This window comes from Limanda limanda, chromosome 3 (assembly GCF_963576545.1).
Source record: "Limanda limanda chromosome 3, fLimLim1.1, whole genome shotgun sequence".
NCBI classification, from domain to species: Eukaryota; Metazoa; Chordata; class Actinopteri; order Pleuronectiformes; family Pleuronectidae; genus Limanda; species Limanda limanda.
This window is the reverse complement of record NC_083638.1, coordinates 6,419,818-6,434,452: the sequence shown is the minus strand read 5'-3', so window position 1 is coordinate 6,434,452 and position 14,635 is coordinate 6,419,818. Positions and strand designations below refer to the sequence as shown.

Below are 14,635 nucleotides of genomic sequence, written 5' to 3'. Positions count from 1 at the left end.
ATGGCTGCTCTACTTTTAAAGAAGCAGTAAAATCCTGGTCGTGTTAAAAACAGATCAACAATCTGCCAAACTAAACCCTGGAGGTGAAACGTTCACGACCCACGAGATGGACGAAGGGAAAACACAGATGTGTTATAACAGTGAAGTGTCGAATAGGAAAAAGAAACCAAAAGAAACCAGAGCCCGATCAGTGGAGTTTGGTAAATCAAAGATATTCTGATAGAAAAACGCTTTTCCAGGTTATAGTAAATAAATATATATCGGAGGTAAAAAGAGAAAGAAAACGTTATTGTACCAAATTGAACTTTAAGCTAATTTATACTAAACTAATACATCTATGTACTTGTATGTGTTAGAATATCCACTGGTGTGATATTATTTTGAGATATAACAATATTTCTCTCCCTGAAATAAACTCCAGAGTTGGTCGGGCTCTAAAATGACAGACAGACAAATGAGAAGAGGAAACAGGAAGTGAACTGAAAGTCAAACAACATGAACAGAGAAGCAGCTTCGAGGCCAAAGACCCTTTGACCTTTTGACCCGGGACCATGTCCCCGTCCACAGGACTTTTCATTAGTAACTGTGAATCCAGAGCAGAGATGAGGAGGCGGAGATCTGGAGCGATGAAGGGGGGCCGGGAAAACATCCTCCCCCCTCCCCCTTATTTATATATCGATATATTTATATCTTTATATATAAATATTTAAACTCCAGTCCCATCACAGATCTCCACTTGAGGCAGAGACGTCAGAGAGAGAGAGAGGGAGAGAGAGAGAGAGAGCGTGAGGACCAACGTGAGGGAGGAGGGAATCTGGGGTTTCGCTCCGAAAGAAAACGAGAAACAAAAAGAGAAGCGGAGGGAAAGTGAGAGAAAGGATGGAAACTAAACGACGGATGAGGAAATATATTCAGCACAGAAGTGGTTTGAGTAAGAAAGGAGAAAAGGTGACGACACTTTACCTGCTGGAGAATGAAGGTTTTCATAGTGGCAAAGATGAGGGCAACATTACAAAAGCAGCACAGAGACACGACAGTAACCCAGCCTGGCTCTCACTCTATTGATCAGATATCTGTTACCCTCTTCTCTTCAAGTCTTTTAAAATACACGTTGAAACTACTGTTGGCTTCTTATTATTGTTATATTTGATTTTATATATTTCTCAGGCCTTTTAACACTGAAGTATCCTGAAAACGTTTCTTCAATGTAGATGAAACTAGTGATTTTCTTAGTTTAAGAACTAAAACCTTTTACATTTTCTTTGCTCACGATCAAATGGTGATTTTTATTAAAACTCGTTGAAATCCATTATGAACACTCTTTTAAACTTGATTGCATTTATTGATTTACTCATTTAGGTGAAAACTTTAACTTATGATGAAGGAAAATGTTCAAAAAGTTTATTATCCAATTCTCTTAAGGTGCTGATCTCCTATATTTCCATTTCTATTCAAAGTCCCACATTTTACAAGTTTTTCTGTTTTATTTAAAGAAACATTTGTGGTTTAAGAACCTAAAAACATTTGAATTATTTTGTGTTGGTCTTGGAGAAACTTTTCTGATTCCTGCCTTTTTTGGTGAAGTAAAACTAACATATTTAAATAGTTGCCAGGCTGTTGTGTCCTCCCACTTGTCTCCAGGTGGTAGAGACGTGTTTCTTTAACGCCTCCACAAACAGCCACTGGCTCTAACCCTAAAGAAAACCACATCCCGGACAGAATTCATCCATCGCTTTAACACCTGCAGACCTCGGAGCCTCAGCTTTTCCTCCAGGAGAACGAGTATCCAATTTATCGAACCCTTATTCGTCGATACGTTTGCCATGAAGCTGAGTTACTGCCGTGCCGAGTACAGGCCTAGAATCAATAGATGGTGTAATTACCAAATTCCTCCAGGACAAAGACTCCCTTCACTGTATTGCACTTTTTAATGTGACTCAGCTCTATGAAAACCTAAAAACAAACAAAAAAACAAACAAAAACAAGACAGAACATTATTAACTCAACAACACTGGATGAGAAGTAAACACTTTGTATTTAAGAAACGTTAAAACTGGTTTTTATTCAGGATGAAAGGTCAAAATAAAATAAAAAACGACTACACATGGAGGCAAGCGTTTAACGGCTAATGAAAGAAAAGAAAGTCACACTATGAGAAGTTTCCATGTTCGAACGCATACATGGGCGACGGTTAAATGAGGAGAAATGCACCAAAGCTCGGGGGTGGGGGGGCTAATGACTCGTTTCATCAATGAAGTGTGTCACAACTTTAAAGATTACACTTATATGGTTAAACTGTCTTTTAAAAACAACACACACATTTTTTTTTTACGCTCAGTGATGCAATAATGGGCCCATATGATGCAGACATGGAATTTCCATACAAAAATGTAGACAAGGACACAAACTTAGATTTTTTTTTTTTTTTGCCAAAAAACAGCTACGACAGTCAAAAGAAAAAGAAAAGAGGAAAAACAAAAAAGGAACCGAATAAAGATGTAACTGCTAATAAGCAAACACAGCAGAGGTTGTGTACCTTCCGCTCCTTGCAGGGGGAGAGAGCATGGGAGAGAAATGGTTTGGATTATTATCGGACAGAAGAGCACAGACACTCGACGACACTCCGACAGGGGGCGCTACCCGCTGGAGCCTCGTGCGGATTCAGATCCACAGAGATCTGGCTGAGAGGTTTCCAGAGCCAATGTGAGGAAAATACAAAACAAAAAGGTCACAAGACGAAATCGGCCCTGTACAGCTAGAAAATGGAAAAATAAAAAAAGAGGACTAGGGGTTTGACTAGTGGGGGGGGGGGGAGCTGGATTCACCCTCTGGACTTTAAACATCTCAGACCCCCAGAGCCCTCCATGCCTCCTCCTCCAGCAACAAGGGCTGGCACCAACACCACCCGCTCACACAGCAGCAGCGACACACTGAGGGCAGCTGATGGAGAGGAAACGCCCGCCACGTGAAGGACGTCACCACGGAAACGACCACGATCGGCGCTCATTCACTATCATGAAGAATTTAGTTTTGGGTTTTACTCCTAATGAAGATGTTCCTGCTGAGGAATCGCAAACCTGAGCTTCTTTAGGAATAAGAACAACTCGACCCGTTGAAATGTGAAGCACAAAACTGGAAACGTGAAAAGTAGAAGCAGGAATCCTACCAGTGTCTCAAGTAAAGGGTCAGTTCACCCAAATTATAAAACAACATTAATATAAATCTGTATCTGATTTTATCTGCCATTGTTGTAATATATTCCCTCTTCCTTCAGCTTTTTATCTATCAACCAAGTCCTGATTGAAATATCTGTCACCACAACTTTCACCAGCTAGTTGCTGTGTTTATCTTCCTGCTGTTCGATGTGCGACAGGTGGAGGACACCGGGTTCTTAGAGCTCGTCTCCTGGAACAAGCTACGACCGACAACAAACACCAGGAGAGAGGGAACTACAGGAGTCGAGCTGGAAAGTCTAAAGAATGAGCTGAGAGATGCTGAACTGCTTTTGTGCAAAGTGAAACTATTTCCTCTGCAGAGAAGCGTTAATTCTTAATACCGGGCAAATCCACCTTTAGAATAAACAAACCCCCAAGATGCAGTTAGTCAGGGCCCAGCTCTCTGATTGGTTAATTGCATGTTATGTCCAAAACACCCCCCTGATTGATTATGAGACTGAATACAACCCTTTGAACCACACGTCAAAACTTTCTAATAAAGACGGAGGACATGACGGCTCCTCCAAAGTGAAGCCAAATCATCTGGATTATAAACCCAGATTCCTCTATGCTAAAATGGTTTCTGACATCTCTTTTCCCACTGTTGAATATTCTTGTTCCTGTTTCTGATCAAATTGGTCTTAATCCGTGAATTGATTGATTAGCTTGATTGACAGCCGAGACCAAATCAAGATTTGTGACTGGGACTTCGAGACTGCAGCTCCACCTAAAGATCACAAAAGGATATTTCAGCTTGTCTTTTGTAAAGCGGGAGGAAGTAGACATGTCGTCCGTCTTCATATAAAGTCCATACTCCTCCTGCAGACACCTTTTTGTGCCATTGAACATGTGGATTTGTTCACAGCCTTTATGCACTTCAGACTTAGATCATTAAAATAGAAGCCAACCATCGCAAACGAGTACAAATTTAACCCAAACTGATGTGCATAGACACCACGAGCGCTGAAGAACCCAACGTTTGTCTAATCTGAGTGAACTGACCCTGGAAATTACGTTTATTGTTGAGAAATCAGTTTAAAGACGCAGGACGTGCGATGAGGAACGCTGCTGTTGAAGCTATCGGACTCTATTGTGTTATGTTAAAGATGCCGAACACTTCTGAAGTGTGTTAACAGCACGAGAGGCTGATCCTCCAGCGTGGTCGCTCCTCGAGACTATTCACCTCCCACACAATGTACAATCACAGCTTCACACACCTGAGAGAACAACGTACCGTCTATCGCTACCTGCACAGACGTGAAGACAACACACGACGAGGCTCAAGGGTCCCGACTAAAACGTGGAAGTTGCTATTAAAGAGCCAATTATTAATGAAAAGTCGTTGCTGGAGATCGTCCATCGTACCACTGACGCACAACACACACACACACATTAACACTTCATCTCCTCCCACACAGTAAATGAAGATGAGGTTTGAGCACCACAGATGTCGAAAAGAAACTCGTGTGGAAGGATGTGTTAATTCATGTTTGGGGGAAACGCATGCACACAAAGACACACACACACACAAACAAACACAATCTGAAAACTTAAAAAAGCTAAATCAATAAAAGCAAAAAAAAGCACAAACGGAACGTCTTCCTCTAAAGGAAAAAAACATCAGACGGGAGTAAAAGCCAATCAAGTATCAGTCGTCTCTGCTGTTTTGAATGAGATTGAGTGTTTTAATGACAATAGAGGAAGATCTGAGGAGATGACGGGAAATGAAACAAACACGTGAGACGAGCAGAAGGACGGGATGAGCTCTGAACCATCGGGAGTGATTTCTTTCTTTTCATGCCCGGGTGTGAGATGAAAAGCAGTTTGTCTCTGCGCTGGTTCCGCCCTCTTACCTGGCTGTGCATGAACTTAAGGTTGATTCCTTCCAGGGTGACCTGCAGCAGTCCACCTTCGCCCGTCTTCATGTCCTGGACGGGGAACTCTCCGCCCAGCTCCGGCCCTGAAGGAAACCACAGAAGAGTTCATAGATGCTGTGGATGAATGGTTCTTAAAAAGCCTCAAATAAACCCACACGCTGCTGGGATTAGAAAAAAAAAACTATGCAAATTATACAGGGAGCAAAAAAAACATCATTCAAAACTATTTTAAAGATGTTTTTCATGTTTTTAAAGACTTTTTTCTCATCTTATTCTACAGAACAATGCCACGTGCACTCTCTCATGTGTGGAGACATTTCACCCATCCAATGTATGACACAAAGATGCAGAAGCATATAGTCAAGTGCCCAAAGTTTCCTCAGGGCTCAAATCAGCCTATGACAAAACAAAATGTTTATATGTATGTCTGTATATGACAAGGTCAATACAGTTAGTATAAATTACCCACAACATTTCCAGTTAATTCCTGTATATTCCCGTTAATTCCCATGGAAAGTTTCCAACTTTGAATATTCCCGGAATTTTGCAACCCTAGCTGGGATGCAGAAATAGTTTAGCCTTTTTCTAGTTGTGGATTTTGAACATCGAGGTGATTCAAGTTGAGATGCTGATGAGAAGAACTAATTCAAAATGTAGAAAATACAAAACTTAAAAGAAACAGATTTTTAAGTACTCGAGTACACGACCAATCAGACATCTTCAGCACTACAAGCCCCACCCCCTAAAGGTAAAGTACTACTGCCGAGCAAGGACGAGTGCTTTTATTTTGATATAAAATGAAACAGAAGGTTTAAAGGAATTCACAGGACTGCAGAGAGCACAGAGCTGTCATGGAGCTTGAAGTTTCCCCAAACTGTCTGTTAAGATTTGCTCTGGTCGATATGAAACTTCTTTTTGTTGCTGCAGCTCATCCAGAGAAACATTGAGCGAGAAGAGAAGGTTGTAAGGACAGTTTTTGTAAGAGTCCAAGAGAAATAAAGAATAAGCAAAAAACAATTCAGCGCAGAGAGCTCTCCCTGTCCTTACCTGGTTTAATGCTTTGCTGTCTGGCTGCAGCTCTTTCCATACTGTCTTTAACACAGTAGTAGAGTTCACGACACTGCAAAGCAAAAAGCAAGAAGTTATTAGAATGAATCGGCAACGTTCATCCTCCAGTGGATTCAAAATACAGGTTGTAGGAATCCTGACCTTTTTGGTATAGAACTTGTTGAGCTGCGTCTCTTGGCCGTTGCGTCTCCACAGACACAGAACCTTGGTCTTGGGGCAGTACGTCATGTTGATGAGTTTCTCGTACCACCAGCGTTCGTAAACTGTGCCGATGTTGCTGCGCAGCACGATGCAGTCGTCACAGACCTGAGAACAATCACAAGTACAGAGTTAGATAAGTTCATATCCACAGAACTGATTCAACAAAGTTTTTTATTTCAACAGAAATGTTATAATGCTGTAATTTATTCCAGCTCATTTATTTTTACTGATCAATGTTAAGACAGCTTCAAAGAAACAAATAAATAATTATCTTGATGTTTATATTTTTGAGTGAAGAGTTTAATAAGTTCATTTCCACAGAACTGATTCATTAGTACCAGAGTCAATCTACCTGCTCGGCAGCTCTGAGTTTTTAATTTCAACAGAAATTATGTTTTAATGCTGCAATTTATTCCAGCTCATTCATTTTTTAATTAATCTAAAAAAAAACTATACAAATAATTATCTTGGTGGCTGGTTCTTATTTATTTTTCAAATTAAAAGCCTACTTATGAGGTTCAGCAGAAAAACATTTGATATTAAAATCCTAAAAGACAATACAAATTCATTCCTTATCCTCTCTTGACGTAAGCAAAAGATATTTTGCAGAAGTCTCTCATGTCACAAATAAAGCTCCATTCATAGTTGGTCAAACTTCCTCTACCTCCATGAAGAAGATGTCTCCTGTGGTGTCGGTGCCGGCGTGAACAACAAACGTTTGCTTCTTGATGTGACGGCTTCCACTCGGCCTGATGGACCACTCACGGCCATTCTGAAAATAAAGCACAGTCCAATTACAAACCACACAAGAGGAACATTAAAGGCTTTCTGGAACTAACCATGTAATTAGGTTTCTAATTATCAGGAAGAATAAGTTGTTATGAAGTTACGAAAGTTGATTTTATAATTAATGCCGATAATCTGTGGCGTGTCCGTGAAAGAAAAGGTCAATTTAAACCACAGTTATTATACATTTGTCTTTATTTTAATGACAGGTCTTTTATATTGAATGTTTTTTTCCCCACACCCCACACCCACAACGACTGGAAGTCAAAGCAACTCCCTCTTTTCATCTTTAATAAGAATCAGACTACACAATTCTTTTGAGAGAACTTCCCAGGAAACAATCATGAGGGTCCGCAGAAAAACATTTAATGGGAAAATCCTAAAAGACAATACAAATTAATTCCTTATCCACTCTTGACGTAGGTAAAAATTAATTTGCTGCAAGTCTCTTATGTCACAAATAAAGCTCCATTCATAGTTGGTAAACTTCCTCTACCTCCATGAAAGTCTAATTATCAGGAAGACAAAGTTGTGATAAAGTTATGAAAGTTGATTTTATAATTAATGCTGATTATCTGAGGCGTGTCCATGAAAGAAAATGTAAATTTAAACAACAGTAATTATACATTTGTCTTTAATTTAATAACAGGTCTTTCATATTGAATGTTTGTTTGGAGACAGATGTTCACCACCCTGGAAGATAAAGCAACTCCCTGTTTTCATCTTTAATAAGAACCAGATTACACAATTCTTTTTCAGAGAACTTCCCAGGAAACAATCATGGACGCACGGAGCAATAAACCGAAGCAGCAGCAGCAGCCGAATCATCTGAACAAACAAGGAACCGGTCCTCACCATGTTTGCCAGTTTGTCCAGCATCTCGTTGATCTCCTGGCTGTACGTGAGGCCGATGTGGGACTTTCCCATCAAACGTCTCACTTTCTTCCTGATGTCGTTTGTTGTCAACTACACAAATATTAAAAAAGGGGAAACAAACAGCAGTAAAAAAAACAGTCAAACAGGAAATCGAGTGGGGGAATTAACGGTTTGTGTGATATGAATAACAAACAGGGCTCCGTACTTTCATCATGAGCATGTAGGCTATCATGTTGTGCAGCAGAGTGGCCAGAAGTCTGTCCTCGTCGTCCTCCAGGCGCTTTCGGTCGTGATCCCCCAGCGACATGTATCTGTGGTGACACACAAACACACAGGAGGGAGAATTAAGAATAGGTGATGCTAAAATGATCCAAATATGAGGCAGGAAAGTAAACGTCAGCCGTGTGGAACCTTTCGATCATCTCCTGAGGCCCCTGGTCCATCCCCATGCCCTCGCGCTCCAGCATCACAGCGTCTAGGAAGGCGTCCTCCCAGAACTGCAGCTGGTCCCACAGGGTGGAGCGCTCTTTACCTGAACACACCAGGACAGAGCATGTTCAGCTCCACATCATCACAGATGATCCATTTAAATCAACCTGGACCACAAAGTGCAGCCACAAGAGAACCTTCGCAAAGATTTGTCCCGATTGAATCACGTTAATCAAATCGACTTTAAAAAGATTCAAAAGTACTGAAAACAGTTAGTATCACAAAACAGGCACATGAATATGCAACTGATATAAATATAATAATAATCTAATACATAATCGAATGAAAATATACAATTGTATAAGACTATTTCTTAATTTTTCATGTGTTTTTGCACAGTTTGTTGTGAGTTACTAAAGGTTTTACTGCAGATAATCAAGTAATGATGTTTTAAGATTTGACTGGAAAACTAAATTTGAATTTTGTCTGCTTTCAATCACGGAAAGGAAATGGATTAGACATGCAAGAAAATCACATTATAATCCATTAGACCTGTTACAGTTACACATTATAATGCTTATTAAGAGGATTTGTGGTGAAGCTCGTAACAGATCTTACAAAACATTTGCTCTAATTTACCTTCATCATTTGGCAGATTTTTATGAAAGGAGCAATGTTGTATTCATAAGAGGAATCTTATGCTGCCTTTAAGTGCTGCTCAGTCAATAATAACTGAGGAAATAATATTTTTATTTTGTTAGCAATCTTTAGAAATATTCTGTAAAATATTCAAAATTATAAAAACCTTACAACAAAGTGTACGTCTCAACTTTAAGGCTCAAACAAACTGTTTCCACAGGAGGTTAAAAAAGTGTTTAATATTTCACTTCCATCCTCACCTATACCCCCCCCCCCCACTCATATATCATCAAAAGAAACTAATTAGTATTCTTGACATTTTCCAGTCTTATCCAACAGGCACTCGAGTCTAATGACATTTCCGACAGCACTTGAAGGCAACGTGCACTCATCCGATGTGCAAAGCCACGAAGAAGCTTTTAATCCAAGTCGGTCGTTCGACTGTGAAGCTGCAGGTGAGCAGCGGTGAGAAGTGAAGTGAGAGGAAACTGCCCACGTCTCCATCTGGGGAAACTGGGACCCGATTGTGCAGCTGAGCTCATATTTCCACCTTTATCACAGACGTGCAGCTCACCGACAACACAGGAAATACCACACATCACATCAAAGGTGACACACAGAGCCCGGCAGATCAGTGGATACACACCCACCCCCCCCTCACACACACACACACACATAGGGAAAAAAGGGCAAAGGCAAAAGATTAGCCCTACTTAGAGAAAAGGTTTCCATGGCAGCATCCTCTAGTTGATCCCAGACCGAGCTCTTATCGCGTCCTGGAAATATTTCCCAGGAGGAGCAGCAGGAGGGAAGAGAAGCAGCGAGAGCAAGGGGGGGGGTGGAGGGGGGGGTTAGTCGAGGAGGTTTAACGAGAGCAGAGCGAGAGCAGAGAACCAGAAGAGGAACAACAACGAGGACAAACAAGGACAGACCACGTTTAATTACTCTTATCTTCAGACTTTGACCTCAGAATATTAAACTGGAAATATATATATATAAGCACAGTGAATTCTAAGTGTTTATCAATGAAAGAATTGTGCTTCCTTAAACATTCAATCACAGTTATTATGTTTTATTCCTTTTATAATCTGTTTTCACGCTTCACCGACGTGTTATTTAATTCATTTGGTATTTTTAAATTGATCAAACCTGTCACACTATGAAATGTATTCTCTGAAAACAACTTATCCTACTGAGTTCCTATTCCTCACTATATAAAGCTGGACAGTTACATCAGGCTCTAACCTCTCACTGTTACACAGCTCATTATCATTACACCACTTCTCTGTCCGACTCTTTTCCTCTTAAATACAATTATCAAAAGTTCAATGTGTTCAAGTTCTAAGGGAAACATTTACCTTCGTGGAAAGCATCTTTTAATATTGTTAGAAAAGGTGAAAAAAATTAGAGCCAACTACCGTGACAGAAAAAGTGAAGGAGTAAGTAAATGGAGGAATAAATATTCAATCACACATTGACTCTGAGACAAGGTCTCTGCAGCAGACGGGTGAACGTACCCAGCAGGCCTTCACACAGGTAGATCCTCATGCTCAGGTCCTCCAGGGGCTGAGGGGGGGGCCCCTTGGACACAGCTGGGACGGGATCTTTGACGGCTTTTTTCAGAGTGTGAGTCCTCCCCTGAAAAAACAATACAAAGTCATTTTAGGGAAGTAAAACGTACAAATGAATGTTTGATTTAAAGGATTCAAGCCTCTGAAACTGGAATCCTGAGCTACAAGGTGAGTTTTTAAAAGAGAAATCCAGATCTTTTAATTCACGCAGAAACGCTCCAGTGATTAATCTCCAGGCTCCTTCTGTGACTTCATATTAAGCTAACAATTCAATTAACTAACAACCAAATTAGATTTACCATCTCAACTAACAGGGGGTATAACCTGCACATTCCCATTATACCTGAGTCTTTGACTTACAAACACTGAGCTGGTGGCTGGGTTGGTTTCTATCTCGCTGTCGGAGAGCGTCCCTCTGGACTGAGTCAGATGAGCCGTCCTCCTCCCACCGAGGCCGTCGCCCGCTGTGCTGCTCAGGTCGCTGTCGGCTCCCAGCGTCTCCCCCGAGCTGTTGCTTATCTAAACGTAAAGATCCAGGTGTACGGATGAAACACAAGTGCGGAGGATTGTGTAGAAAAGGAGCTTCAGGGATTCAGATGGATACCTAATCCCTCCGTGTGGAATAAAGCATCTGAAACCTTCATGTGTGGTGTTCTGTCGATGAGCGTGAGTTTCCAGCTCTTCTTTGAAATGGATTTTTATAGAATATTGATTTAAGATTCTGTTTTCAGAGGTTGAAATATTCCACTGGGTTGTCCATCATTTTTGCTCAGTTCCTTTTGTTTGCATGAACTTTGTCTAATGACGGTTTGATGCATGAGCGATGTTAAATATAAATATATATACACAGACATATACAGGAATTTGCAGCCCTCAAACTGAGTGTTATCAATTATTTGTCCGACTAGTAAGTTTCATGCTGCTAACAATAAGCTAAACGTGGCAACATGTTTTTTATAATTATAGATTTTTCGAGAGGAAAGACACAGATGGCGACAGAGAATCTAGAGTATCATAGTTTAACAGACATGAATTAGTATTGTGACGTATGTAAGTAGAATACAAAGGGACAGGGTATCTGAGTTTTACATATATGTTTAAGTATTGTGATGTATGTAGAATACAAAGGGACAGGGTATCTGAGTTTTACAGATATATATTAGTATTGTGACATACGTCTCTAGAATATATAGGGACAGGGTATCTGAGTTTTACAGATATATATATTAGTATTGTGACAAACGTCTGTAGAATACAAAGGGACAGAGTATCTGAGTTTTATATATATATATATATATATTAGTATTGTGACGTATGTAGAATACAAAGGGACAGGGTATCTGAGTTTTATAGATATATATATATATATATATTAGTATTGTGACGTATGTAGAATACAAAGGGACAGGGTATCCGAGTTGGCCGTGCCCTACCACTGTGCTGGCCTCTGAGTCCTGGCTGGTTGTTCTCGTCAGGATCGGTGGCTCCGAGCTCGTTACCGACTCAGTGTCGCTCTTCTATAATTACAAAACATAAAGACAGAAGAAAATAATATGTTTGTTATATCTCTATTCAAGAGAGAACATGCAGCGTTTCTTTTTTCCTCCCATTTGCTAACCTGAGATCCAGACGTGACACTGAGGCCACTGTCGGCACTGATCTGAGATTTCTTCTCCTCGGCATCGGCCACCTGGGGGCGCTGCTGCTTTGCTCCTTCCGTCCCTGCAGGGCACACATGATTATCAGCAGGTCGCGGTGAACAGAACCTACACGACCTTCTTACCTCGAGGAGTCGCCTCACTCAAAGCCACCACCCACAGCACAGCAACACTACAACCATCTAAAAGTGCCAAAGCCTCCATTTCAACACGGCATCACACCGGAGACACAGCGAAGCAAACAGTAGAACACTACCTCACTCGGGGCATGAAATGATATCGGAGACTTTAACTTCCTCCAGGTAAAAAAATACAGACAGTTATACACTTTATATTTCCACATTTTCTGTATCCGAGTTGTGAGTTTGTTTTTTTCTAAAAGGACCAGACAGAGAAGTGACACAGGGGCAAGCAGAGAGTGCAGTCAAATTGGGGGAAAAGTTACAAATGAAATAAATAAAACAATAAAACTGCAAGAGCGTGACATTAATTCTCAGTCAATGCTGCAGATGTGGCCCAAGTTTCACCAAAACCAACAGACACAGGCAGTTAGGCATGCAGACGAACTGGTGGACGGTAAAGGAGACATTTTCTGTTTCAAGTGTGATTTGAACTTCGATCCTGATACTTCCTTGTTTGTCTGTGTGTTTTGTTTTTCTGTGACACTTGAATTTGGAAGATATTTAATAAAAATGTTGGCTGTAAATAGGTAATTCCCAGTAAGCCACTTGAAACTGGAAGAAAATACAGTTAAAAGAGGGGGACAGGGCGGCAAGTTTTCATTTCTGTTCATCAGGATGCAGGGAAATAAAAAAAATAAAAGAAACACACTGGAAAATAAACTTACACTTTGCTCTAGCTGAAAAAGTGACTAAAAATAGTGATTCTAAATGCTGATAAAAATATATAAAGTTCTTGTCTGACTATGATGCATATAACCATCACATATTAAAGGGACTCTTACCTTTGTTGCATTTGAGAATTACAGCACATTCAAATCATCCCGCCTTCCTCCAATGCCCCACCCCCTTGTTCCCATCCGCGGTGTTTTTTTGAAGAAACTTTATTTACAAGCAGACTTAGAACCAACTGCCTTCGCGCACGCACGTGAGTTTTTGTTTACCAAAGCAATGGATTCGGATTCAGAAGCACCAGTAAGTTATATACATTTACATTCACATATGATGACGGGCCCGAATGCGCCACAAGAAGCAGAGGGAAAACCTGCATGTCCATGCAGCAAACAGACAGGTCTGTCGGCCAATAAGGTCCTTCGGTCCGAAGAATTTTATTGGTTGAAGTTTTCACTAAATATTATGAGAGTGAAATAATTGTTTGTTTTTACTCCTGGTGGGTCTGTCTTGCATTTTAGAGTGTCATTACCTTATTAATACCAATTTAACCTTATCCAAAAAAAGTGTAAAAATGCAACAAAGGTAAGAGTCCCTTTAAAGTCATGGCTGCTGGAAAAACTTAGAAAACAAACCAAGACATTGTCATCTTAAGTCTTAATTGAACACAACATGAAACATAGTTCAAATTGTGTTCCAATTTCTCACAAAACTTCATCTGTGAGAAATTGTCCGACCCTAGTTGTCGTGTAGCCAATACTGCAAATTCAATGAAAACTAGTTAATATGATGAATTAAGTATCATGTTCACTTTGTACAAAACATCAATATATTCTTATTCTAAAATGAAATTACCCCGATCGACCTCTTCTCTCACATGAAGACTCTAAGCTGGTATATTATGGGTTATCCATTGAGTACATGATTATTAGGAGCATTATTAGATTTTACTTGTTCATCTGTTAAGACACGGGTGAGGCAGGTGAGAGAAGGGTGGGGGGGGGGGGGAAAGGTCAACAGCCGAGCACCCCATTCGTTATTCTTTATTTATTTTTCTGGTGTGTGAAAAGTGTCTTACTCTGTGGTTTTTCCAAAGCTTTTTGCTTATCCTGGTGCTTGCTCCACAATTCTACCCAAGATGCATTGCAAGCAAGGAGAGAAAGACAGAGAGAGAGTCAGAGAGCGGATTTGAAAAGGCATGTATGGTGGATGAGCATTCAAATCAAAACAAAGAACTCAACAAGCAGTTAGAATCTGTCATTGCTAAACATAGGCGTGTTGTAATGTTTGCATGTAGCTGTGGTTTTTTTAAATCTGGACGAGATGAAAGGTTTGCTCTCTCTTGGTCGTGGGGGTCCACTGTGTGCGACAGCTACCACGGTAACATTACAACACCCAGAGCTCCGGGTCCAGAGTCCTGGAGAGCCACACAGTGAAGTCCGGCCGAGCTTCGGCTCCGACCGC

The 14,635-nt window shown here is 40.6% G+C and overlaps 1 protein-coding gene across 3 annotated transcripts in view; it reads right to left on the bottom strand.

Moving 5' to 3' along the window:
• Positions 1-14,635, bottom strand: part of madd (MAP-kinase activating death domain) — a 51,073-nt gene that overhangs the window by 1,210 nt on the left and 35,228 nt on the right. For 2 of the 3 annotated variants that reach the window (XM_061067704.1, XM_061067705.1), the window contains 12 exons: positions 12,281-12,384; positions 12,096-12,179; positions 11,023-11,181; positions 10,609-10,729; positions 8,435-8,555; positions 8,229-8,334; positions 8,003-8,113; positions 7,026-7,133; positions 6,302-6,466; positions 6,140-6,212; positions 5,069-5,175; positions 1,884-1,953 (listed from right to left, as the gene is read on the bottom strand). In XM_061067704.1, the coding sequence (XP_060923687.1) occupies positions 1,884-1,953; positions 5,069-5,175; positions 6,140-6,212; positions 6,302-6,466; positions 7,026-7,133; positions 8,003-8,113; positions 8,229-8,334; positions 8,435-8,555; positions 10,609-10,729; positions 11,023-11,181; positions 12,096-12,179; positions 12,281-12,384 (1,329 nt within the window). The remainder of the gene's footprint in view (positions 1-1,883; positions 1,954-5,068; positions 5,176-6,139; positions 6,213-6,301; positions 6,467-7,025; positions 7,134-8,002; positions 8,114-8,228; positions 8,335-8,434; positions 8,556-10,608; positions 10,730-11,022; positions 11,182-12,095; positions 12,180-12,280; positions 12,385-14,635) is intronic. The other variant, XM_061067706.1, reaches the window with a different exon arrangement.